Source organism: Haliotis rufescens, unplaced genomic scaffold, assembly GCF_023055435.1.
Source record: "Haliotis rufescens isolate VD_foot unplaced genomic scaffold, xgHalRufe1.0.p SCAF_93, whole genome shotgun sequence".
NCBI classification, from domain to species: Eukaryota; Metazoa; Mollusca; class Gastropoda; order Lepetellida; family Haliotidae; genus Haliotis; species Haliotis rufescens.
The window spans coordinates 156,136-182,500 of record NW_025964387.1 but is presented as its reverse complement, the minus strand read 5'-3'; the positions used below and the strand labels follow the sequence as shown (position 1 = coordinate 182,500).

General features: G+C 40.8%; 1 protein-coding gene across 3 annotated transcripts in view; it reads left to right on the top strand.

Annotated features, from left to right (window-relative positions):
• The window catches only part of LOC124131998 (potassium voltage-gated channel protein Shaw-like), a 104,504-nt gene extending 78,555 nt beyond the window's left edge, over nucleotides 1-25,949 (top strand). For all 3 annotated transcript variants that reach the window (XM_046495556.2, XM_046495557.2, XM_046495555.2), the window contains 2 exons: nucleotides 2,195-2,947; nucleotides 20,533-25,949. In XM_046495556.2, coding sequence (XP_046351512.1) covers nucleotides 2,195-2,947; nucleotides 20,533-21,564 — 1,785 coding nt within the window. In that variant the 3' untranslated portion in view covers nucleotides 21,565-25,949. The remainder of the gene's footprint in view (nucleotides 1-2,194; nucleotides 2,948-20,532) is intronic.
• The last annotated feature ends 416 nt before the right edge of the window (nucleotides 25,950-26,365 follow it).

Genomic DNA, 26,365 nt, shown 5'->3' with positions numbered 1-26,365 from the left:
TGTGTGTATACGGGGCCATATTGCATACGTTTAACGATATACCTTGTGTGTATATACGGGGCCATATTGCATACGTTTAACCTATACCTTGTGTGTATATACGGGAACATATTGCATACGTTTAACGCTATACCTTGTGTGTATATACGGGAACATATTGCATACGTTTAACGCTATACATTGTGTGTATATACGGGGCCATATTGCATACGTTTAACGCTATACCTTGTTTGTGTATACGGGAACATATTGCATACGTTTAACGCTATGCCTTGTGTGTATATACGGGGCCATATTGCATACGTTTAACGCTATACCTTGTGTGTATATACGGGGCCATATTGCATACGTTTAACGCTATACCTTGTTTGTGTATACGGGAACATATTGCATACGTTTAACGCTATACATTGTGTGTATATACGGGAACATATTGCATACGTTTAACGCTATACCTTGTGTGTATATACGGGGCCATATTGCATACTTTTAACGCTATACCTTGTGTATATACACGGGAACATATTGCATACTTTTAACATATACTTTCTGTATATATACGGGAACATATTGCATACATTTATCACTGTATACCTTCTGTATACATGTGGGAACATGATGCATACCATTAACATATATACCTTGTGTGTGTATATACACTGTTTACATTGTGTATATATACGGGAACATTGTATAACACTGAATAACACTATATATATATATATATATATATATATATATATATATATATATATATATATATATGTTTTGCAATGGTACGTATTCAATTGTATCCACAGCTGTGCCGTGGTTTTCAAGTAATCATTATTTCGAGAAACTTAATCAGATCGTTGTTCAGCGATTCGGGCGAAATGGGAATTTTTTAGCAATGTAGGAATTATTTTCTGATATTATATTCTAATTAAAAAGTGAAATAAACATGTTTATGCCATGACGAAAACGATAACATGTGTGTCTGTTTGAAAATGAACGGATAAACATATTATGATTGAACAGCAGGCAACTGGCAATACAATTGTTTAAACCGTTTGTGCAAGCTTAAAATTATGGACAGGTCCCATTTGCATCATAGGAGAACGGTTTTCATGTGAGCCGTCCAACTCTGTAATAGCGCTCAGGGATAAGTGGACAGGTCCCAGTCAGTGTCTGGTGCATTGTGGGTCTAGTGGTCTGCAAGCGCGAGTACCATCCTGTCTATGGTGTTATTGAAATTGGACAAGTCTTTATAGAATGTTCCGATACTGAAAGGAATGCGACGGAAAGGATGTTTTAGTTAAGCATTGGTATTTGTCATTCACGTTGGATCTACCAAGACTGGGTTAGGTGTTTGTCTGTTCCAGCGATCGGATCACACTGATGTGTGCTTAAAGGAACATGACTTTTCTGTCGAGAGGTTAAATACCCACTCGGTGGTCTGTGTATTGAATAATGGGACCCGCTATCTTCTATGGTTGTCGTCTGCTTCAGTCGCTGCAGACGATACAACAATGGCGCCTTGCAGAGTATTATTAATTGCATGGACATCTGCGACATAACGATGTAATGACATAATGCATTGATGGAACGTATGCATGGGATTTGATCATGCTGGATGGGCAGACAGCAAAACACAGGACTTGCCTGTACGGGGAAGAACTCCTCAACTTAATGCAACTGTAGTTCCGTATGATGACGACTGTTTATTTACACGGAATTGTGTTTGGAGGTCTTTAAAGCTGTGAGCTGAGTATTGGCGGATCCGTTGACGTCTGTTCGTTATCCCATCATTGTTCAACCCACAAGTGTGTCGGTTTTCTTTTAATGCCATGGATGTCGCTTTTTCGCTGACCGTTAAAGCGAAAACAATGACGATGCATTGATTGTCTGTTGGAATTACGTCACAGACAAGATGAACGGTTCGTTAAGCGGGCAGTACGTGTAAGCTAAATAGCAGAATACCGGAGTCATATATCACTCCTCACATGGACTTCACTATGGAGACATTTCTCCAGAGGAACTTTCTATGCATATATTTCAGTGACCACTGGGAATCTCTTCTTCTGTCGTGTTGAATACGTTGATGAAGATGCGTGCTGCGTTTCATAGACATAGAAATTTGCTTTCGAGTTGAGGCGCAGGAACAAAATATATTAGACTTCCTTAAATGGCAACATACGCTCTCTTGTCTTTTCAGAGACGTCCATCATTCCCCCAGGGTGGCCTCGACTGGCATTTACATAGGAAAAGCAGTTCCAACAGATCGTCAAAGGTTACAGCAGCTACTCTAACTTTCGCCGATGACGATGACGACAACAACGACACCAGCGTCACTGGGTGCACGTGCCCGGACGACAAGAAGACGCCAAGTATGCTCACAACGGACGATAATGCAAACGATAAGAGTAGCAGGCAGCACACGTGCACGAACGTCAATTGTAAGAATTATCGACAACCCAAGCGACGTCAACACCGACGACGTTCCCGAGCAACCGTCGTCATCAACGTCGGCGGTCATCTGTTTGAGACGTACAGATCGACGCTCAGGCGACTTAAGAATTCCGTGTTGTCCGACGACAACCAGATGAGAAAGTTTTACCGTGCTGATACGGGGGATTACTTTTTTGACCGGGACCCTATGGCGTTCGGGTCGGTGTTGAATTACTTGAGGACTGGGGAGCTGCACATCCCCTCCAATATGTGCGGCCCCTCCCTCCAGAATGAACTGACGTTTTGGGGGATAGATGAGCTGGACATTGAGAGATGCTGTTGGACTCAGTACAACACTTGGAAAACCCAAAGTAGGTCACTGGAGAAATTGGAGTATGACCGGAAGTTGTCCACCACTCAAGACCCGGTGGCTGACAAGGATAACGTTGGATGTTGGACCCGGTACAGGTCCAGGTTGTGGACCTTCTTACAGGATCCTTCGTCTTCAAGAGGAGCCAAGGTAAGCATGATTTATCAGCGCATGTTACGTTGACCTGTTTCAGTCGTCAGTGGTGTTTATCTCACGTTGTTCTGATTGATTCATTTCCGTTTAAAGTGTATGCGTGTAGGGCAGGTTCGGGTATGTTATAATTGCATAATTTGGATTGGGCAAAGGAATTTGCAGGGCTTGTGTTTGATTGGTCCGGTAAATACATGCTTTGTAATCAGAACAACGTGACGTTTAGCCATCAGATCTCGATGGTGTGTTTCAATTCATGTCCAATCATACCAGTATGCTTGCATGAAGCTTATGGAATGTTTCAGAAAGCTGTAGCTATATAACCCAATCCATGTTAACCATACAATGTTTAAGTGCATACAAACGAGTTAGCATCGTAGTGTGTGTTTGCTTGTAACCCAGTCCGAGTTTCATTCAAGGCTAAAACAAATTGCGCTTTGAAAATACGAGTTATTACAAGGTCTCTGATTTCGACCGTTAGAGTTGTGAAGTACAAAAATGACGACACCGCCTCCGTGGTCTTGTGGTAGAGCGTCTGCCCGGAGAGCGGAAGGTCGGGGTTCGATCCCCGGCCGCGTCACACCAACATACGATTAAAAATGGTACTTGTTGTTGTGCCTGCCGCGCTCAGCATTTAGGGATCTAAACAAGGACTGGAAGGCTAGGAAGCAGTATACTGTGTCTGAGTGGGGTATTCATGTTAAAATTTTAAAATTCAGCACTCATCTCACTGGGCTAGCACTATAAAATCAACACACACACCATCATGAACATCGTTATATAAGTGTTATAATCCTGAACGCGACGTTAGACCCCATTGCGCCTCACCTCTCCTCACAGAAATGACTAAACCGTTTAAAATGTTACGCTGGTTATTGATAGTGTTTGAGACACTTCAGGACGTTTGACCGACAGATAGATGTATCCCATTTGAGTGGATCGATGCTCATGATAGCTGGTTTATGGCTGAGTGCGGCGTTAAACAACAGACAGACAGACAGACAGACAAATAGCTGGAAGGAGATCGAGCACAACGAGGTAGTCAGTTTGGTTAAAACACAGGATAAGAATATTCTTTCTTAATCTGATTACGGATAAGTCCGCGAAGCTGTAAAGAAATACACCAATTCTCAAATTAATCCTCATCTGCATCTCATTTGGAAACAAATATGTTTAAACTAGTAGCTCACATGAAAGAAAGAGCGGGTCCTGAAATAAATAACGTTTTGAAAAGATATAATACTTAGAGTTAATAATAAGAGCTCCTACGCTGCCAGAACAAATTTTATTTACTTTTCAGATCAAATTTAAAAATGTGAATAGTTTTGTTTGGCCCGTGTCATTCATTTCCATTTTAACGCTTGACCCAAAACGTGGGCATAAATATGTTATGTAAATTCTACAATGAATTTGGAAAGCTTCAAATTCAGTTACCACGGTTAAATCTACAGGTAACCTAGCTCTACATTGAAGACACAGTATGTTAGTCACCATTCTACCACGACGAAATTAAATGTGAATTCTTTGGTGTCAGTGACGGTTATGAGTGAAGTTTGGTTCTTAATACCACTTCTCCATAGTATAACGACTTTATATCCAGATGTATTTACATGTAATTGAAAACTGAAAGAACTGCTGATAAAGTTTGTTATGTGCATCCAATCAGAAGAATTGAATCAGCAACATGACCCCTGCCACGTTTGAAATTTTGTAAATATGTGCCAAAAAATGTAACTATTTTCAAAGCTAAGATAACCATCAACAGTTGTGTATTTTGCGAATTGTTTTTTTTTTTGCGAATTGCTTAAATCAAATTATTTTTAAAAAAATATAACCAAGTAGCAGTATTCTTTGAGTGCTGACAAAGCGACAGTACTGTTCATTTTTTAATATAACATCGCTAACTTAAGATAGTTTCAATTGAAAATCAAACACATGATAAAGTCAACTGAGAGGTGTATTTTCTTTTGCTGCTCAGTATATTAAATGCTCAAATTTTGGAACTGATCCAAAAGTGGCCCGAGCTGCGCACACAACAATCTCTGAGTCATCCGATGCAGCCGAAGTCTCTGCAGCAGCCCGTTCATTGAATTGCAATTCACGCTGTTGGCAATGAACCGTGGCATCAGACATTACCTGATTGTATGTGTTTAGTGTTATAATTTGAAATTAATCGATGTATGTTATGCACAATACCTTGGATGGTGTTTAAGCTTCGTTGGGTTTTGTGCCTATGGTATTTGAAATATGTCATACATAACAGATGCTTCAGCGATACTATGGAGATTATATACACGTTCACATGAACGAATGATGCAGATGAATTCATCATGTTCATTACTGCATGGACCCCTGAAGATCTAGGTCAGAATATGTCTTCAGCAACCTATGTTTGTGGTAAAAGGCGACTATGCTTGTCGTAAGAGGCGACTAACGGGATCGGGTGGTCAGGATCCCTAACTAGTTGATGCATGTCATCGTATCCCAATTCTGTGGATCGATGCTTATGATGTCAATCACTGGATTGCCTGGTCTAGACTCGATTATTTATAGGCCGCCGTCATATAGCCTGAATACTGCTGAGTGCGGCGTTAAACAACAAACAAAAACACTACTGGTGGAGTCAGTGTTAGTCACAGTAAAACGGTTCAGTCCCCGCACACCTCCTAGTTTGGTTCATGATCACTAGGGGCCACGGGTGGCCCAGTCGTCTAAGGCGCCGCAATTCTCTCTGCAGTTGCCTCCCTTGGTTATGGTTGTGGTTCGAATCCCGGATCGCCCCGATTATGTTTCTAGGTTTGTCAGCATCACTCTTGGGTTTCACCAAAGTGGCAAACATCTGAGACCTGCTTCACTTCGGGCTTTTCCCCCACATCAAACTGACATGCCTTGATATAACTAGAATGTGGTAATACCTCTCATTACGTACCAGTACATGAAGTAACATCATCTAGTCGAACATAGAGCAATGGGAATGACGACCGATATGTCTTATCACAAAACATCGACATTTCCAAAAAGGCCAAAGTGAATTATTTATAAATGTCCTTCAGTATACAATATTCAATATTCTGATCTCTTTTCCCAAGACCCGTGAAGATTCCGGGGTAGAATAGGTCTTCAGCAACCCATGCTTGCCGTAAAAGGTGACTCTGCTTGTCGTAAAAGGCAACTAACTGGATCGGGTGGTCAGGCTCGCTGACTTGGTTGATGCATGTCATCGATCCCAATTGCGTGGATCGATGCTCATGATATTAATCACTGGATTGTCTGGTCCAGACTCGATTAATTACAGACCGCCGCCATATAGCTGGAATATTGCTGAGTGCGGCGTTAAACAACAAACAAACAAATATTTTCCAAAACAAAGTGAACTACTTTTCGGTTCGGTTCTCTGACCATAAACGGGTTGCTGTGGGTTTTATTTACACAGACGTTAGTAGCCGCTAGAGAATGGGTGGGGACTGTTTGAACTACTCAGACCGAGACAATGGACATGAGTTCAACTCTATCAAACCATTCACATTCTATCAATAATCTCTCAGACATAATACTTTGGATACATTCGACTTGACTGGTACTACTTGGAAACATAACTTAGGTAGTCAATTAATAAATATATTATTAAAAGAATGTTTTCATATTGGCGGGTTGGCCCAGTCGTCTAAGGCGCCGCAAATCGCTGTACCGTGTTGCGTCCCTTCGGCAGGCCAGAAACCTATTTTAGTGGGTTCGAATCCCGGTTCGCCCCAATTATTTTTCTTGTTTTCTCAGCACCATACCCGTGCTCGTGGGTTTCACCAAAGTGGTAAGCGTCTGAGACCTGCATCACTTCAGACTTTCCTCCCAAATTAAGCTGACGCCATGAGATAACTGGAATACTGATTTAAGACCCAACTACTCACTCACATTGGTATTGTTAATGGTCTCCGCTAAGTCATACTGAACTCGACAGGCTACATTGCCTTGCTCGGGCCAAGACGGCCTCAAGTCAATATGAAAACACAAGGCCAATATGGAAACACCCAATAACATAGACGTATAAAATTAGTTCCCAATGCAAACCTTAACATCACAATGTCATGTATGCCGTAAACAAGTGTGATTTGCAATACCATAACCTACCATGTGTGCAAACAATGACGTTGTCTAGTCATTTCTAATGTCAATTTCAGAGCCAGTCATTAGAGACAGCTATTAAGGTACGTCCCTGTGGCCAGCTCCTTAACGGCCACGCCCACAATAGATTTACTAACGAATTTAATCTGGATTAGAGACTGATATAAGCCTTCCCCGTGTGTGTAAACCGTTATGATAACATTAAACTGTGTGTATTTTTGTTACGACCATACATCCCGCCCCACCCCTGCACCACCCTCCCCCTTCCACCCCCACCCCCCACTCCCGTCCATTGTATTCGTGGGTTCTTGAACCAATCAGATGTCTGCTTTCGAAACCTATTCGGCTTATTTTTTTTCTTAAAACCTTGATTCGTAAATTTCGTTACGAAAGAAACCCCACACGGAACATAAATATGCTTATGATAGTACACCCTTTTCGGAGCAGATGCTGTGGCGCTCAGAAACGACATGTCTAAAATTTCCACAATATAATCGTGTGGCAGACGCTCTATCAACTAGGCCACGGATGCCGTCTCTGTCCAATGATAAATTCACAGAATAATTAAACTAGTCAATGAACAACTAACCCCCAATAAACAGCAACACTTCCCAATGAACAGTAAAACTATTCAATGTACATTTAGATATCTCAATGACGAATTAAAATGTCAAATTAATAAACTAATACCAATAAATGATAACCAATTGACAATTAAAATACCTAAATAAAATTAAATTACCAAGTCAATAAAACATTCTTTGAAAGGCATTAAGAAGTTAAGGAGTATATAGTAAGAATAGGATTTATGGATGAACAACTTCTTTATCACAATTAAGAGCGACGTTTCGGTGTAGGTTCTAACATTTGCTTGATAACGGTGTTAGAACCTACACCGACACGTCGCTCTTAATTGTAATAAAGTTGTTCATCCATTAATCCTATCCTTACTAAAAAAAATTGAGGTACTCAGTGAAGAATATAACTAATAAAAAAATGATTTTAAGTACTTTAGCTACTGGTCAGTGAAAAAATGTTATGGCAATGACAGCGTAGTCCTAGTCTGAGCAAGTGAGTATGATTTTACGCCGCTTTTAGCAGTTATGCAGCAGTATCACGACGGGGGACACGAGAAATAGGTTTTACACATTGTACCTATGTGGGGAATAGAACCCGGGTCTTCGGCGTAACGAGCAAACGCTTTAACCACAAGGCTACCTCACCGCCCCCGTGTGTCGAGTTATCAGCAGATATTATACAAGCACAGTGACATACATACACTCTCAGGTTACCTACAGGAACCATTTGTTTGTGTGTTTGTTAGTGAGTGAGTGAGTATGGTTTTACGCCGCTTTTAGCAATATTCCAGCAATGTCACGGCGGGGGACACCAGAAATGGGCTTCACACATTGTACCCATGTCGGGAATTGAACCCGGGTCTTCGGCGTGACGAGCGAACGCTTTAACCACTAGGCTACCCGACCGCCCGTGTTTGTTAGTGTGATTGTATGCTTCAAAGACGTCTATAAATGACATTTTGTACGGTGTTCTAACAATGATGCATCACTACACATCACTACAAGAACATGAAACCTGGCAGCTATCCTACCTCTCGTCTCTGTATATAGTTATTTGTAATTAGAAAAGGCTTCTGGCAAATTAACCGCCACATATGTTTTAATCTTTGAAATATATATTTTCATTGGAATAAGTTACAGCACGTTATCAGCTTCAAACAACTAAACACCCTACTTCCATTACACAAAACAAATATACAGTTTGAACGCTGCGAGCTAAATAATACCCACCTGATGACTAATTCGAGTATATAAAGTTGATCACGAGCCTCAGCTGTTTCCAGGAGGTAATCAATAAAAACCAACTCGTATCAAATTGATATACAGTAAACTACTGTTATAACGAACTCAAAGGGACTACTTATTTTAGTTCGTTATAACCGTAGTTCGTTATAAGTACATATACAGCATGACTGCAGCAAGTAGTCGGGGCCAAAAAGTAAGTTCGTTATATCCGTCAGTTCGTTATAAGCGTGTTCGTTATAACCGTAGTTTACTGTAATGCTGTTACCAATGTTAACCGAGGGCAGGGATCAAATACACCAAGAAAATGGGATCGTGTTTGTCGCAGTGGTTTAAGGTGGTGAAACTTGGTTTGTCGTGTTATTCCCCTTTGAGGTCAGAATCTGGTAATCATGGTTCGAATACTAGATTCACTTGATTCTCATCCTTGGTAACGCTGTTCTCGCGACTAAACGGACTTACATCACTTCAGATTTTTCTCGCACTAAGCTGACGCTCCGTGTTATAAGTGAACTGTTCAAAGCGGCGTAAAACTCAACTCACTCATTCGCTTTCATTCCCCCTGTGGATTTAAGGTTAGAATTAGTACCCATTCATGTACGAGGAGACTTAATGAATTTCAAGATTTAGCGACTTGGTTGATAGCATGTCAACGTGCACCATGGATCGTTGCTCGTAATATAAATCACTGGTTTGTGTGATCCAGATTTCATCACTTACAGATCGCTGTCATACAAACAAAGCAAACGCACACTTACTCATCACGAAAATGTTGTGGCAGTCAACAACTGACCCGCAACCATTCCGCCAATAATTTTATTTAAATGTAAATTATTTTAAAAAATACACCGCGTTTCAAGATTGACCTAATATATTATGCATATCCTCTACGCTAGTACGTATCCATGGAAACCTTTTAGGGCCATTTGGTTTTAACTGTTTGCTTGAAATTTCAAGATACTAAGTTGAACTTTTTGAAATTCAACATAGCATCTTGAAATTTTAACTTAGAATCTTGAAATTTTAAGATACTTAGTTGAAATTTCAAGATACAAAGTTGAAATTTCAAGTTATAATCTTAAAAGTTCAACTCATTTTTTTGAAATTTCAACTAAGTATGTATCTTGAAATTTCAACTCAGTATCTTGAAATTTCAAGAAAACACAAACAAAAAACAAACGGCCTTAAAAGGCTTCCGTACGTATCAGCGAGCCATTACTATCCCATCGCAGTCTCAGTTGTGTTGTGTATATTGCGTAGCTGATGTAGAAGATTCTCATCACTTGAGGGTTGCCTCCTGATTAAATTGTTCAGTTGAACAAAAGAAGTTGTTTTTTTCTCTTGATGGAAATTAGGTCCAATGTTGTTTTTAAATGAGGATAAAATCTCACACAGACGAGTTTTTTTAAAACCAAGATTGATTTCTGTAATGAAAAACACAAAAAATTGCAACGAGAATTACCTCTACGCTCTTAAATATTTGTTTCCTTCTTATCTAATTCGAAAACAGAATATTATAAAATCAGTGTTTTATGTTAGGCGTATGTCTCTTAATTTATCTTAATGTCGTTATACACATTGTGGACAAAATTAATACGTGATTGGAAATGGTATTGATTCGAGTATCGACGAATAGAACGAGGGAGTAAGTGTATGGGTATTTCGATTAAAAGTTTAGACAATGAATGAACGAAGGAAGACGTTGTTTAACGCTGCTTTTGATATAGCGCCACACATAAGTGTGATGTGTAGGGAAGGCCTGGAGTGAGTGTTTGTTTGTTTGTTTGTTGTTTAACGCCGCACTCAGCAATATTCCAGCTATATGACGGTGGTCTGTAAAATAATCGAGTCTGGACCAGACAATCCAGTGATTGACATCATGAGCATCGATCCACGCAATTGGGATCGATGACATGTATCAACCAAGTCAGCGAGCCTGACCACCCGATCCCGTTAGTCGCCTCTTACGACAAGCATAGTCGCCTTTTACGACAAGCTTGGGTTGCTGAATGAATGAATGAATGAATGAATCACAATCAAGCTATTTAAAGGTCCATGCCCATCTGATTGTTTAACATTCAAGCTCTGTATGAATCCATTCCTATATAACAGCGTTGCCTTTCTGGCGTGACCAGACACATTCCTGTTCTATTCTCATGCTCTTATTATACTCTCTTCTCTCCTTTGAGCCTACGAAATTCTACGACATTGGGGTATGTACCTTTAAATGAATGCTACTCCTTCATTGCTTTCTAGCCTTCAATTAGTGCTTCATTTCACCATCAGCAATGCTTCATTTCAACATCATCAGTGCTTTGTTGTGTTCAGATTCCTGACAGGGAGCGATGCGTGGTGTGCTGCGGACTTATTGATTCCTTTTTGTGGACACAGTGACATTTTCATGCGTAATTTACAAACTATGTTAATAGGACAATTTATATATGAATCATATCATGTGTTTTGTTCAGCTTAAACCTCCACGTCGAAATTTTAATGCATACTTCTAAACAAAGACCACACGATTCTTTCAAATTACTATAGTTGGTGGTGAAATTGGGTTTAACGTCGCGTTAGTGATTATTGCTCTTATATAGCGACGTGCATGTACGTGTGTTTGTGTGTGGTTGCTTGTACTAGTTCGGACTGATGCCGATTTATACTGCTAGCTCACTGAGATACCATGCCGCAGTTTAACATGAATACCCCACTCAGACACAGTATACTGACTCTGAGCCGACCAGTCCTTGCTCCTTAATATGACCGCCTCCGTGGTCTAGTGGTAGAGCGTCCGCCCGGAGAGCGGAAGGTCCGGGGTTCGATCCCCGGCCGCGTCGTACCAAAAGACGTTAAAAGATGGTACTTGTTGTTACCCTGTCTGGCGCTCGGCATTAAGGGGCTAAAACAAGGACTGGTCGGCTCGGAATCAGTATACTGTGTCTGAGTGGGATATTCATGTTAAACTGCGGCATGGTATCTCAGTGAGCTAGCACTATAAATCGGCATCAATCCGGACTAGTACAAGCAGCCACACAAACACACACACGTGCATGCATGTCGCTATATAAGTGCAATAATCTTGGACGCGACGTTAAGGCCCATTTCACCTCACCTCATCTTGCTCCTTAATGCCGAGCGGCATACAGGGTAACAACAAGTACCATCTTTTAACGTGTTTTGGTATGACGCGGCGGAGGCGGTCAACTATAGTGAGTCAGTCACGGCATATCTGAAAGTAAAATGAAAGGATTGGGTTTCCTTCATATATATTGAGTAGTATATTTTCATGAGTACAGAATTTTAAAGACCGTGATTCTATGTCATATAGATGATCTTGACAATGTATAACATAAATACACAACTCTTTCTCAAAGGCTTCCATTTGATCAAAATAGACAGAAATCCTTTTAGTTATGGCTAGTATGTAATGTCCAGGGAAATTGTGTTAACTGACCAACACCTTGTTGGTAATTTCGGGTTCACTTAGGTCCCCACGAACATGGGGGTCGAGAGGGGCGCTTTAATAGATCGGGTGATCAGACTCGGGGCGGCGTGGGGCGTGGATCGCAATATCAGTCACTGGATTGTCTGGTCCAGACGCGATTATTTACAGGCCGACGTCATATACCTGGAATATTGCTGAGTGCGGCGTTAAACAAACAAAGAAACAAACACAGTGACTAGCAGACGGGACAGTTTAAAAATGTCGATCCGTTAGATGGTCAATCTAAACGTTTAGTTAAATAACGAGATGTGATGTGGACTCTTTTTGGACAAGTAGATTTTCACAATCCACCTGAGGAAAGTTCTTTTAACGGATCCCTTCATATCAATAATAATAATCATAACAGTTCTGGAGTGACATCAAATACAGTGGCAAAATTGAAATGTGTTAAAACGGTGATTTTGTGAACTTTTCGGGAATCGTTTTTCATTTCAACATGCTCATGTCACTGGCTCAAGAGATGTAAGCAAAGACTTGACAAACTTTGAAAGCATCGGCTCCTTCACACATTATAGCCGTACTTATACCATGTCATTGCAAGTGATGCAAAATAAACCACACAACCCTTTAATTTTTAAAAGAATGTATTGTGCCATTCTATGCAATCCGAAATATGTCTTTGACGGAATACTGTACTAATCTACAACTCTGGGAACAATAAAAACGTTTTAAAAAAAAAAAAAAAAACACACAAGAAAACAAGTAAGTTGTGGTAAAAATATGCGTCATAAATTGCAACACAATATGTTTAGATTTTCATTTCCATGATATCAAAATTTGCCTCTTCCAGTTGACCAATCAAGGTCCTTGTCATATCTTGTTCTTTGGCTTTGAATAATTTTTATTTTTAATCTAAGGTTGGTTATAAAAATTAATTTGTTTCATTCCGCATTTTGCTATTGCTTCTGTTGCCTTTCTGGCAATATTGATACCAGTTTTGCGATCTGGTATTTGCGTCTGAGGTTTTCAGATTACGTGTCTGTCCTAATTTGGTTTAATTTCCTTCTTGGGGCGAGTAGTGAGCGGCTGTCTGTAGGCTAGGGTGTGCATGTTTCTTAGCTAATTATTATTCAAGGCCACATCAATTTGATTATATATTGAGAGGACACATCGTCTCCTTTTCGAAAATCATTTTTTCTTTATGGTGATTTTCTGATCGGAAACTACTTCTATAAGTATTAACAACCTTGCTTTAAGAATGTTGAAAGGCCAAGATAATCTCTTCGCCAAGGTAGAAGGACCTAAATGCTGTGATATTTAATCATTGGCTTTCAATTTTGAAACATTATGACGTCATTTCAAGAACATACCTTGGGGGAACATCCGGAGGTAAAATAATTCATTGGATGTCGCCCATGTTATATAATTTTAATGTTTATATTTTTAATATGTTATCAGAAACATGAGGTAACGTTTATTGCGGAATCATACAATGCGGAGATTTCTTATGATAATGGAGAGGGTCTCGTGGCTTCTATTTAATATTACATCAGTGTCCATGTCGGAAGAGCCTTGGTTTAATCTGACATTTTATGTACATGTAAGGTGTATTTTCTTACCTTGCGGTAGATGAAAGCCTCAAAACCCCTTTCCATAATCATAAGAATTAAGTCTATGCTAATAATGAAAGACGTAGAGATGTATATACGTCTGTAACAATATAGTCTGTCTATTGTACAATTCCGACTATATCATTCCGCGCAGATGGATGCCCATAATCATAATGTCAATCACTGAATTGTCTGGTCCAAACTCGATTATGTACAGACCGCCGTCATAGAGCTGGAATATTGCTGAGTGCGGCGTTAAACAACAAACAAAAAACATGCAATATCACCACTCCATTCCGAGTTATTTTGTAGGTAACGTGGACCCGAGTCGTTCTTGTCATAGTATATAAATTCAAGGGGCGCAACTCTATACGCTATGCCATAAAGCTCCATGCACTGCAGTTCTCACCTCAGGTAGGAGAAAACTGAAGAGGTTCCAAGTGCCTATCGAAGTGCATACGATTAAGGGAGCAAGCGCATATCCGTCTCGTCTTTGCGCGACTAACGTTACAGCTATATCACGGTTTCCTGGAACTAGCCCCGTGTCTTGGTTTGTTTGTTTAACAAATCCAGCTATATGACGGCGGTCTGTAAATAATCGACCACAAGTGACTGACATAATGAGCATCGATCTACGCAATCAGATTACGATGACATGCGTCAACCGAGTTACCGAGCTAGAACACCCGACCCCGTTAGTGGCCCAGTCGATTCGCTGTGCAGAGTTGCGTCCCTTGTGCACGCCAGAAACCTATGATTGTGGGTTCGAATCCTGGTTCGCCCCGATTATGTTTCTAGGTTTGTCAGCACCATACTAAGCGCGTGGTCTGAGACCTGCATCACTTTGGGCTTTCCACATTAAGCTGACACGCCGTGATATAACTGGAATACTGTTAAAGGCGGCGTTAAACCCAACTCACTCACTCACTCACGGGCCCGTTGTTGGATAGATCAGACCAGTCGGGGTAGCACCAAGTTGTATTCTGCAATGGCAATGACGTTGCAACTTAAGAACTGATTTGAATAAATATTTGATAAATGTCATATTGAAAGTTTACATTTACAAAATGGAACTACAAGAAAACACTTTCATACTGCTTAAAAAATCGTTTAATTTATACTGCACCATGCTCGCGTGACAATATGGCGCTTTGCCTCATGACTGTGATGACTAAATGAAATTGCAAAGAATTAACATGAAACCCTAATCACAGTGAAACAGTCTGTTCTGTACTGAATATTATATATGGTCACAGCAAAACATAAAACGCCTGACTACGATCTAATGGCCAAAGCAATCCCCCATAGCAATTCTGGGGTTTCAAAAGGTTTGAATGAGTCGGCAGCACTGGCAGTTAACTGTAGTGAGATGAGACACGTCAAGGGGCGAAGACGCGTGGGCGGTGCTGGCGTCATGCCAAACTTAAACACCATCAGCTGATCATGCATATTGACAATATACAGCAGAGTAACGACCAGTTTCATGTAGGATAAAACAAACTTAATACCTTTAGTTTTCAGACCCCCCCAAAAAAAACAACAACAAACAAACAACAACAAAACAAACAAAACAACAACAACAAACAACCAAAACAAAACAAAAAAAACAAAAAAACAAAAAACAAAAACACACACCCCAAACCAACCAACCAAACAAAACAAAAACAAAGAAAAGACAACTTAATTCTGAAAATGTTGAAGTCCTCAGTTTAGAGACCATTTTCGTCAGGCATTTATCGATTGAAGTTTATATACTTGGTGTTGAAAATCATCTGTAGTTATTTTTATAGATCAAATCTGCCATTCTATCTTACGCATTGTACCAGAAGGACTTGTCACTATTGCCGGCGACGATAAACCCCAACACCTCGCTGAAATACCGTATGTATTACATGACAACTCGTAACAGCATATGAATAAATAGAGGATCGGAGTTTTTGCTTCGCTAAGTTAAAAAATATTTACGTTGAGAAACCAGGTAAGTTGATTTTGTCGGTTGGAAAACTTGCAGGGCCATTCTTCTCACCAACTCAGCCCACCCCACCCCACCCCACCCCACCCCATGATACTTAAAGGAATTAAGTTTTTTATCTGACATCCGACAGTGAACTAACCATTTCTACCGGTGAATTTTAGATGTAATTTGTTACTTTATTTAAACTTTGAACATCTGACAGGAGGTACCAGTTGTTTTGAAACTATAAAACAATGCTTTTTACAGTTTCAGATTTTTATTACCCTTCGTGCGTTCATTGACAATATGGTTATAGTTCTTTCCCCTGCAGCCCTTTGTCAATGAGTGAGTGGAATAAAATTTTATCTTAGCGAACCGTTTTAATTTTCCTGGTTGTCGAGTATGCATTTTAGTATTGAAAATGTTCTCAAACGGCTGGTCTTGCATAGTCAATTCAAAGCATGTGGATAAGTTACTGGTCTTCCTGATAAGTTGCTAGTCGTGTTGATAGGTTGCTAGTTTTGTTGATAAGTTGCTAGTCGTGTTGATAAGTTGCTAGTCGTGTTGATAAGTTGCTAGTCGTGTTGATGAGTTGCTTGTTTTGTTGATAAGTTGCTAGTTTTGTTGATAAGTTGCTAGTCGTGTTGATAAGTTGCTAGTCGTGTTGATGAGTTGCTAGTCGTGTTGATAAGGTGCTAGTCGTGTTGATAAGTTGCTAGTCTTGTTGATAAGTTGCTAGTTGTGTTGATAAGTTGCTAGTCGTGTTGATAAGTTGCTAGTCGTGTTGATAGGTTGCAAGTCTTGTTGATGAGTTGCTAGTCGTGTGTATAAGTTGCTAGTCGTGTTGATAAGTTGCTAGTCGTGTTGATAAGTTGCTAGTCGTGTTGATGAGTTGCTTGTTTTGTTGATGAGTTGCTAGTTTTGTTGATAAGTTGCTAGTCGTGTTGATAAGTTGCTAGTCGTGTTGATGAGTTGCTAGTCGTGTTGATAAGGTGCTAGTCGTGTTGATAAGTTGCTAGTCTTGTTGATAAGTTGCTAGTTGTGTTGATAAGTTGCTAGTCGTGTTGATAAGTTGCTAGTCGTGTTGATAGGTTGCAAGTCTTGTTGATGAGTTGCTAGTCATGTGTTTAAGTTGCTAGTCGTGTTGATAAGTTGCTAGTCGTGTTGATAAGTTGCTAGTCGTGTTGATAGGTTGCTAGTCTTGTTGATGAGTTGCTAGTCGTGTTGATAAGTTGCTAATCGTGTTGATAAGTTGCTAGTCGTGTTGATAAGTTGCTAGTCGTGTTGATAAGTTGCTAGTCGTGTTGATGAGTTGAGAATCGTGTTGATAAGTTGCTAGTCGTGTTGATAGGTTGCTACTCGTTTTGATAAGTTGCTAGTCGTGTTGATGAGTTGCTAGTTGTGTTGATAAGTTGCTAGTCGTATTGATGAGTTGCTAGAAGTGTTGATAAGTTGCTACTCGTTTTGATAAGTTGCTAGTCGTATTGATGAGTTGCTAGTCGTGTTGATAAGGTGCTAGTCGTGTTGATAAGTTGCTAGTCTTGTTGATAAGTTGCTAGTTGTGTTGATAAGTTGCTAGTTTTGTTGATAAGTTGCTTGTCTTGCTGATAAATGGCTCGTCGTGTTGATAAGTTGCTAGTATTGGTGATAAGTTGCTACTCGTGTTGATAAGTTGCTAGTCTTGCTGATAAGCTGCTACTCGTGTTGATAAGTTTTTAGTTGTGTTGATAAGTTGTTAGTTGTGTTGATAAGTTGCTAGTTTTGTTGATAAGTTGCTACTCGTGTTGATAAGTTGCTAGTCTTGCTGATAAATGGCTAGTCGTGTTGATAAGTTGCTAGTCTTGCTGATAAATAGCTAGTCGTGTTGATAAGTTGCTAGTCTTGCTGATAAATGGCTAGTCGTGTTGATAAATGTCGCACGAAGGTCACCGTTAATAATGTGATTATCACTATCGATCTTACAGCAAATTGTTAAGTAAGTGTTGGGAAAGGTTGCTTATTCCATCAAGGCAATTCCTTCGAGATTCGCAGTTGAAATGCAGACATGTTAGAAAATTAAGAGTCAATATAAGCAATCCCGTTAGAGACGCAATAACAGTTGATATAGACGTTCATACACCACGTCAGGTTGACGCTACTCCCAGAGAAAGGTACCGCAGGTCTCTGTGGCGAGAGAAGGGCTGATATCTGGCGGCTCCTTGTACAGATGATTGCACGACGACGTCACAACGGGGGGTAGCTGCAATCACCCCGTGGTGGGGGAGTCAGTCGTGTGGAATTATATAACAGTACACTGGCCTTCTTGTCCTCTCAATCTCCGCCGTTATTGATGCATCCTTTGCATACCCAGAAGTGGAACTCCATTCTTAACAATACCGGTTGGCTCTGATTGTGTTTCAAGGTTTGGCAGTACCATACCAAGATGGTAACCTGCATCACTTCGGGCTTTCCTTCCACTCCAAGCTGACACGCCGTGATATAACTGAAATACTACTCAAAGTGGCATTATCACTCACTCACTCACTCACTCAATCACTCACGCACTCACTCACTCACTCACTCACTCACTCACTCACTCACTTCAAGCCCAAGAGGTTTCCAGGAACCAGGAGACCCGTGAAGATCCGGGTTCGAAAAGGTCTTCAGAAACCCATGTTTATTGTAAGAGGCGCCTATGCTTGTCGTAAGAGGCGACTAAAGGGATCGGGTGGTCAGGCTCGCTGACTTGGTTGATGCATGTCATCGTACCTTAGTTGCCTAGCGGGAATTTTGCGGCGTTAAGGAAACAAAGATTAGTTTCAATTACGTTTTTTGTTGTATTTGTTTGTTGTTTAACGCCGCACTCAGCAATATTCCAGCTATATGACGACGGTCTGTAAACAATCGAGTATGGACCAGACAATCCAGTGATTGACATTATGATCATCGATCCACGCAACTGGGATACAATGACATGCACCAACCAAGTCAGCGAGCCTGACCACCTGATCCCGTTAGTCGTCTCTTACGACAAGCATAGTCACTTTTACTGCAAGCATGTATTGCTGAAGACCTTTTCTACCCCGGATCTTCACGGGTCTTATGGGCTGAGGATACACACTACGCATTATGAGTGAGTGAGTTGGGTTTTACGCCGCTTTTAACAGTATTCCAGTTATATCACGGCGTGTCAGCTTAAGGTGGGAGGAAATCCCGAAGTGATGCAGGTCTCAGACGTCGGTGAAACCCACGAGCACGGGTATGGTGCTGACAAACCTAGAAACATAATCTGGGCGAACCGGGATTCGAACCCACAATCATAGGTTTCTGGCGTGCCCAAGGGACGCAACTCTGCACAGCGAATCGCGGCGCCTTAGACGACTGGGCCACCCGGGCCCCCACTACGCATTATGAGCAACACGTGCACGAGTGTGTGTGATAATGGCTGGAGACTGAGCTCGTGGTTGTACATGCTGGAGGTTATGGGAGACACCGCCAACAAAACAATGTTGACAGCACTGCCATAACTCCTCCCGTTGGCCCTCGCGTTGATAGGCACAGCTGGATTTGATTGTTTGTTTGTTTGTTTGTTGTTTACCACCGCACTGAGCAATATTCCAGCTTTTTGACGGCGGTCTGTAAATAATCGATTCTGGACCATACAATCCAGTGACTGACATAATGAGCATCGATCTATGCAATTGGGATACAATGCCATTCATTTACCAAGTCAGCCTGACCACCCGATACCGTTAGTCGCCTCTTACGACAAGCATGGGTTGCTGAAGTCCTATTCTCTTCCCAGATCTTTACGGGTCAGGCCAAGTGGGAAGTCAACCATAGCAACACTAGCGATTTTAGAGGTTGAATCAGTAGTGATTACAGACATATTCAAGACAAATTTGACATTAGGTTTGAAATTCGCTTTTGTAAAAAATATGTCTGCAGTTTATATGTCAACTAACGTTGTTATTGTAAAATGTGTGCTGCAATCTGGTTGGTGAACGTCTGATCAAAGCTCATGCGCCGTCGGTTCCAAATAAAATTTGCTGACACCCGTAAAAATCCGAAAAGAAATAATTATTATATCCTAAATAGATCTCATCGGTTATTTTATGTCCGACATAACCAGTGAAGTTTGAATTTGAATTCTACAGTAAATACAGAAGAGAATGTGAAGCGTTCTGCCAGGGTCACAGTTGACCCAGTCGTCTAAGTGGCCGCAATTTGCTGTGCAAAGTTGCCTCCCTTAGGTGTGCCAGAACCCTATGATCGTAGGTTTGAATCCGGTTCGCCCTGATTCTAGGTTTGTCAGCATCACACCATTATTCGTGGGTTTAACTAAAGTGATAACATCACTTCGGGCCTTCCTCCCACATCAAGCTGACACACCGTGATATGACTGAAATACTGTTCAAAGCGGCGTTTAACGCAACTACACCCACTCACTCTTTCAGTGTCCTCTGACCGGCTATGCGATTTATTTAACAATCATTATTTGGTTTACATTCAGACTTAGTCTTGACTTGTACGTACATATATGAATAACAACACAGTGGCTATTTTTAGTGATACGTTGTGTGAGATGGCACTTTTCACAACAATGTTTAATTTGTTCAACTCTTACAATTGTGACATGATTTCCGTTGTGTTTGTTTCAGATCTACGCCTGGGTTTCCATCATATTCGTCCTCATCTCAATCTTCTCCTTCTGCGCAGAGACGCATCCACACTTCCGGGTAAAACCGGAAGACATCCGCCAGTTTAGAACACTTTACGAGTTTCTCAATTTCCAGAAAATAGACTGGAGCAAAAATGTAACACTACATAATACGACAACCAACGGAAGTGACGTCAGATCAAGTTGCAGTGGTACCAAGAAAAAGGAAAAAGATCAACTAGTGCCGCACCCATGTCTCGTGATGATAGACTTGTCATGTCTGGTTTTTTTCTCGCTCGAATACTTCACACGTTTCTTCTGTTCTCCTAGTAAAAAGAAGTTCATCCGAGCCTTACAAAACATCATCGACTTTGTCGCCATTGTCCCAGACTATATAGAGTTCTTGTTTTTGTTTTTTGATCCAATCGGACGTCAAGGAATGCCCATTATGGACTTTATCTTCATTCTGCGCATGCTCCGTCTGTTCCGGATCTTCCGGTTGATCCGCCATGTTCCCGGCCTATGGATTTTATTGTACACTCTGAAGGCAAGTTTCAACGAACTGATGCTTATGTTTGTGTTCCTGCTGATTGGAATGGTAGTGTTTGCTTCGCTCATCCATTTTGCTGAAAATGAAAACGGATTTGACAACATTCCTATAGGATTCTGGTGGAGCGTAGTTACCATGACAACCGTGGGTTATGGGGACATGTATCCTCAAACTGCAATAGGTTATATTGTAGGTTCTTTGTGCGCAGTAGCGGGACTTCTCATGATTGCCTTCACGGTTCCAATCATCGTCAGTAATTTTGTGTTGTATTACACGCATGTGCAGTACGGGCTCGCGCGCAGGGACCGTGACAGGGAACGGATGCTGCAAGAAGAGGATGATGATGTATCCATCAACAGTGCGCGTTCAGCAACGACGAAGCCCCCGGTAAAGCCTGCTGTAGATACCGCTGCTATTGAACTTGGAGAAAATATCTCCCTCACAGTGACATGCGAGAAAGACTCTCAGGAAAAGGGGAAGTAATCATGTTTGCCGATTACGTATAACCGATAGAGTGGCCACCGCTAGGCCATTTGTATGATGGTACATGTATGGCCTTTGTCAGATATTATTCATTTTAAATAAGACGCTGGTATGGGTAACAGTCAGGGGGAATTCAGGGTTGTCATTAACAGGTTCGATATTGAAGGAAACTTTAAAGATCAAAAATAAGATTTGAAAACAGGAAACGTTTATTTGAAACATCTTCAAAATAAGCTGTTGTTCATTGAACGTTTCATGTCTTCATGGTCAAGTTCTAAATGCCTCTCAAAGACTCCATGGCTGGTCATAGTCCACACATCACAGACATCGTATACGTCACGTTGTTACGGAGATGCGTAGTGTTCGCAAACCCGTGATGTATTGACGATGATGATGTTAAACGTGGCATTATTTGTACGATCAGATGACCTCCTTCCCAGACTGATATTGTTTAGCAATGAACCCGGGATATAACGAAAGCCAGTATCACAAAATCAGTTCGTTATATCCGAAGTTCATCATATCCGAGTTTCTTTCGTATCGTCCATTGATTATCACTCAGAAAAAGACAGGTTCGTTACATCGACTGTTCGTTGTATCCGACTTCGTTGTATGCGGAGTTGGTTGTAGATCATATTCTAGCTACGTATGTTTCGATCCCGGCAATATTCTGTCAAATATTATAATTCTTCTTGTACCTGTAATCTTCCATGTCCTTTTCGGTTATTCATAGATTTAGGCCGGCGAGGTAGTTTAGCGGTTAAAGCGTTCACCCGACAAGCCGATGCCGGACCCGGGTTCGATCCCCCACAAAAGTAACTCTTCTCAATCAGGGTTGGAAGCATGAGATTATAGGGACCTCGACTGCCTTGTACCCAAAAGGGGAGATAATCATGGGGTTATGGGGACCTAGACTACCCTGTAAACCAAAGGGGAGACAATCATGGAGTTATGGAACCTATTAAATTCCTAACTCGGAAAGCAGACCGTTGAATGAAAAAGGCTGGTGCTGTATAGCTAAATAACGCCTTTAAGGGTCTATTTAACAAGGACTGGTCGGCTCGGAGTCAGTATACTGTGTCTGAGTGGGGCATCCATGTTAAAGTAAGGCATGGTATCAAAGTTGGCTAGCATTGTAGGATATGCATAAGTCCGGAATAATACAAGAACGCGAATGCACACACACGCACGCGCGCACACACATGTCGGCTAGACGTCAAATTTCCTTCCTGAAAATGCCACAAATATAAGCGAATTTCTTTTTTGCAAGAAATGTACTTTTATCTTGTATAAGATGGGAAACCCTACACTTCGTAATATCAAGTTTGCCATTATCTGAGGCTTGTTCCAAATATCATGAAACTTGAGGCTTGTTTCATCTCAATATCAGTTTTTCTCAATGTAAAAAAGTCGGATCGTTCGTTTCACAAAACGCTGAATAGTACGAAGGTGATAACTTGTTTGGTTGTCTGTGGAGAAATATTCAAATCTTTATCCAAACTGACATAAGGAAGCGTTATCAACAAAGATGTTATCCATTTTCTTCAATCGCCATGTTAACGATGTTTGAGTTATTGATCGACAGGCGATAAACACCTCGACCAGATATATATCTAAATATAATATATCACGACTGTGCATGTAAAAGCACCGATCAACTTGAGTGTATAATTTCAGCGTGATTATTGTCAGAAAATACATCATATTGGCAAACGTGGCTATATTCTGCCTCCGTCAAGAATCTCGTGTTGCAGCTGCCATACATGGGTATCTTGAATCGTGCAACTCCCGTAACAGTGCGTCTGTCTTCTAGATATTTCCCCTAAATACATACAGTCGTGCGTTTCTATACTTATCCGTTCCCTTCCCTGTGATGGCGTCACATTCATTTGGCACAAGACTGATATTTATTGATTATCTACTGGAAACAGCTGAGGGTCGCGATCAACTTGATATACTCGAATAAGTCGTCAGGTGGGTATTATTTCTCTCGCAGCTTCAAACTGTATAATTGTTTTGTGTAATGGAAGTAGAGCGTTTAGTTGTTTGAAGGTGATAGCATGCTGTAACTTATTCCAATGATAATATATATTTCAAAGATAAATAACGTATGTGGCGGTTAATTTGCCAGATGCCTTTTCGAATTACAAATAACCATTTAAAGAGACGAGAGGTAGGATAGCTGTCAGGTTTCATGTTCTGGTAGTGATGTGTAGTAATTATACCAGAACAATAGGCACATCCCAATGCATCATTGTCAGAAGAGCGTACAAAATGTCATTTATAGACGTCTTTGAAGCATACAATCACAGTAACAAATGGTTCCTGTACTGAGGTAGCCTGAGTGAGTGAGTGAGTATGGTTTTACGCCGCTTTTAGCAATATTCCAGCAATATCACGGCGGGGGACACCAGAAATGGGCTTCACACATTGTACCCATGTCGGGAATCGAACCCGGGTCTTCGGCGTGACGAGCGAACGCTTTAACCACTAGGCTACCCGACCGCCCGAGGTAGCCTGAGAGTGTATGTATGTCACTGTGCTTGTATAACATACATTATCTGCCGACACACTGGGGGCGGTGGGGCACTGGTTAAAGCGTTGCCTTCCACGGCAAACACGGGTTTGCTACAAAGTATGAAGCTAGAGTCCCGCCGTGATACTGGTGGAATATCGCTAGAAGCGACGTAAAACTATACTCACTCGACACAAGGAACATTAAACTTTCCTAATTGAGAACAACTACAACTATGATCCGTAGAAACGCATATGAAAAGCGTGGTAGCAACAAGTAAGCAAGAATAGTTCTTAAAGGGGGGATTGGTCTGGATCAAATAACCGTCCTTGGTAACAAAGAGATCATAGAGTAAGTTTTGTCAAAGTATGGGACTTACGACCGTCCTGGCGCTAAGATCGCGTTATGAAACACGGCCCTGGCAAGTCGTTCAAAACTCACTTAGTGTGCAAATTGAAATTTAATTAATTAAGTATATTAATTGAACTTTACACGCAGACAGTGTGTCAGTTTTACATAACATCCAGACATGGACACCGGACGATGGAGCGAGGCCTTCTATAGTGGATGAAGGAACATGACCAACTTTTGATACAGTGCATACATATGATATACGGAATGATGGTCTTAGAGCTACTGAAGCCTTCCATTTATGGCGACCTCAGAGCTACTGAATTCATCTATTACTGGAGATCCTAGGGCTACTGAAGCAGTCCATTAATGGATATCTAAGAGTTACTGAAGCTTACTGTGTGTGCCTACTTGTACTAGTCCGGACTAATGCCGAGTTTATAGTGCTAGCCCACTGAGATACCATGCTACAGTTTAACATGAATACCCTACTCAGTCACGGTATATTGACTCAGAGCGGCCCAGTCCAGTCAGATGCTCTATCCACTAGACCACGGAGGCCGGGGATCGAACCACCGACCTTCCGCTCTCCACGGAGGCGGTCAAGTTGATCACGGGGGTGGTCTCATGTGATTATGAAACAATCTGCAATCGTGTATACTAGTATTACTGCCATTTTGTAATCTTAAGCCATTGAATAAGTTTATTTATAGGAATCGATCACGCTAGATACATATGTCGAATTTTGAATTTTAGTGTCCGATTCAACTCTGCTCTTTGAAAGTATAAAATCATTAGAATAATTGAGGTCAATCATTTTATATTACATTTTTCAAACGTTTATGAATAATTCCTTTCTTGTTTATCAGATATTATCTTCAAATTTCGTATTCTCCTTTTGAATAAAACCTTCCTTCATTCGAAGTTTCTTTAGAATGAGTATTTTATCAATTATCTTCTAGTTTTACTATTTACAACCACAACTTATTATTAACCAATCAGACGGCAGCGGTATCTTAACTGCTGCTGGGGTCATGTTTATACACGATACTTACAGCATGGAGTGTATATGCCAGTCCTTTCCTTATGTACATACTTTGTAAATAACACCACGTGAAGAACTATCTCAAACCGTTTGCCATTTGAAAATGTTTTATTTTTATATTGACGATTTGGGTTGTGTCGAAAGATAGGTAGCTCACGGCACGTTTTAGTGCACTAGTGGAATAACCATGACATGATCTCGTGTAATCCCGTGATGGCGAGATTAGGGAGTGACATCATTTACCCACGTGACTTTCATTGCAGGCTTGGAACACTTTGGTCAAGGCCAGAGTAAATCAAAATTGAAATTAAAAAATGACCCCATTTTTAGTTCATTAATGTCCGGAAATTACCGAAGTGTTTCGAGCACGCAGCTATGTCCGAGGGTTCGGTTTTCCACCGTTTGTTTTTTCTCTCCCTGTTAACTATGCATTCACTGTGATAATCTTTGCAATAAAGTATCAGTGCAACAACGTGCCTGTGTTGTGTTACACTTTTCAGTAAAAAAAAAGAATGTTTAAAAGTGATTGAATTTGTTTTTACGCCGCTTTTAGCAATATTCCAGCAATATCACGGCGGGGGACACCAGAAATGAATGTTTAATAGACGAAATTTCCAATTTCAATACTTTGTTTGTTGCTGGAAACAACACATTGACGTAAAGTCTACATGTCTGTGGAACATTCCGGCGATTAACGATTGTGCATGGACACGTACAACGCGCACTACAATGTCTTTGAGGCTTCATTGACAAGACAGGTTAGTCGCTGAAACAAAATACCTGAAAACCCTCTAAAAAAGTCTTAGTCAAAAAAGATATTCTCTAGGCTCCTCTCTATTATGTTAAGAGACAGAAAACAAATCTTTCAAAATTTTCATTTCAGAGACTCC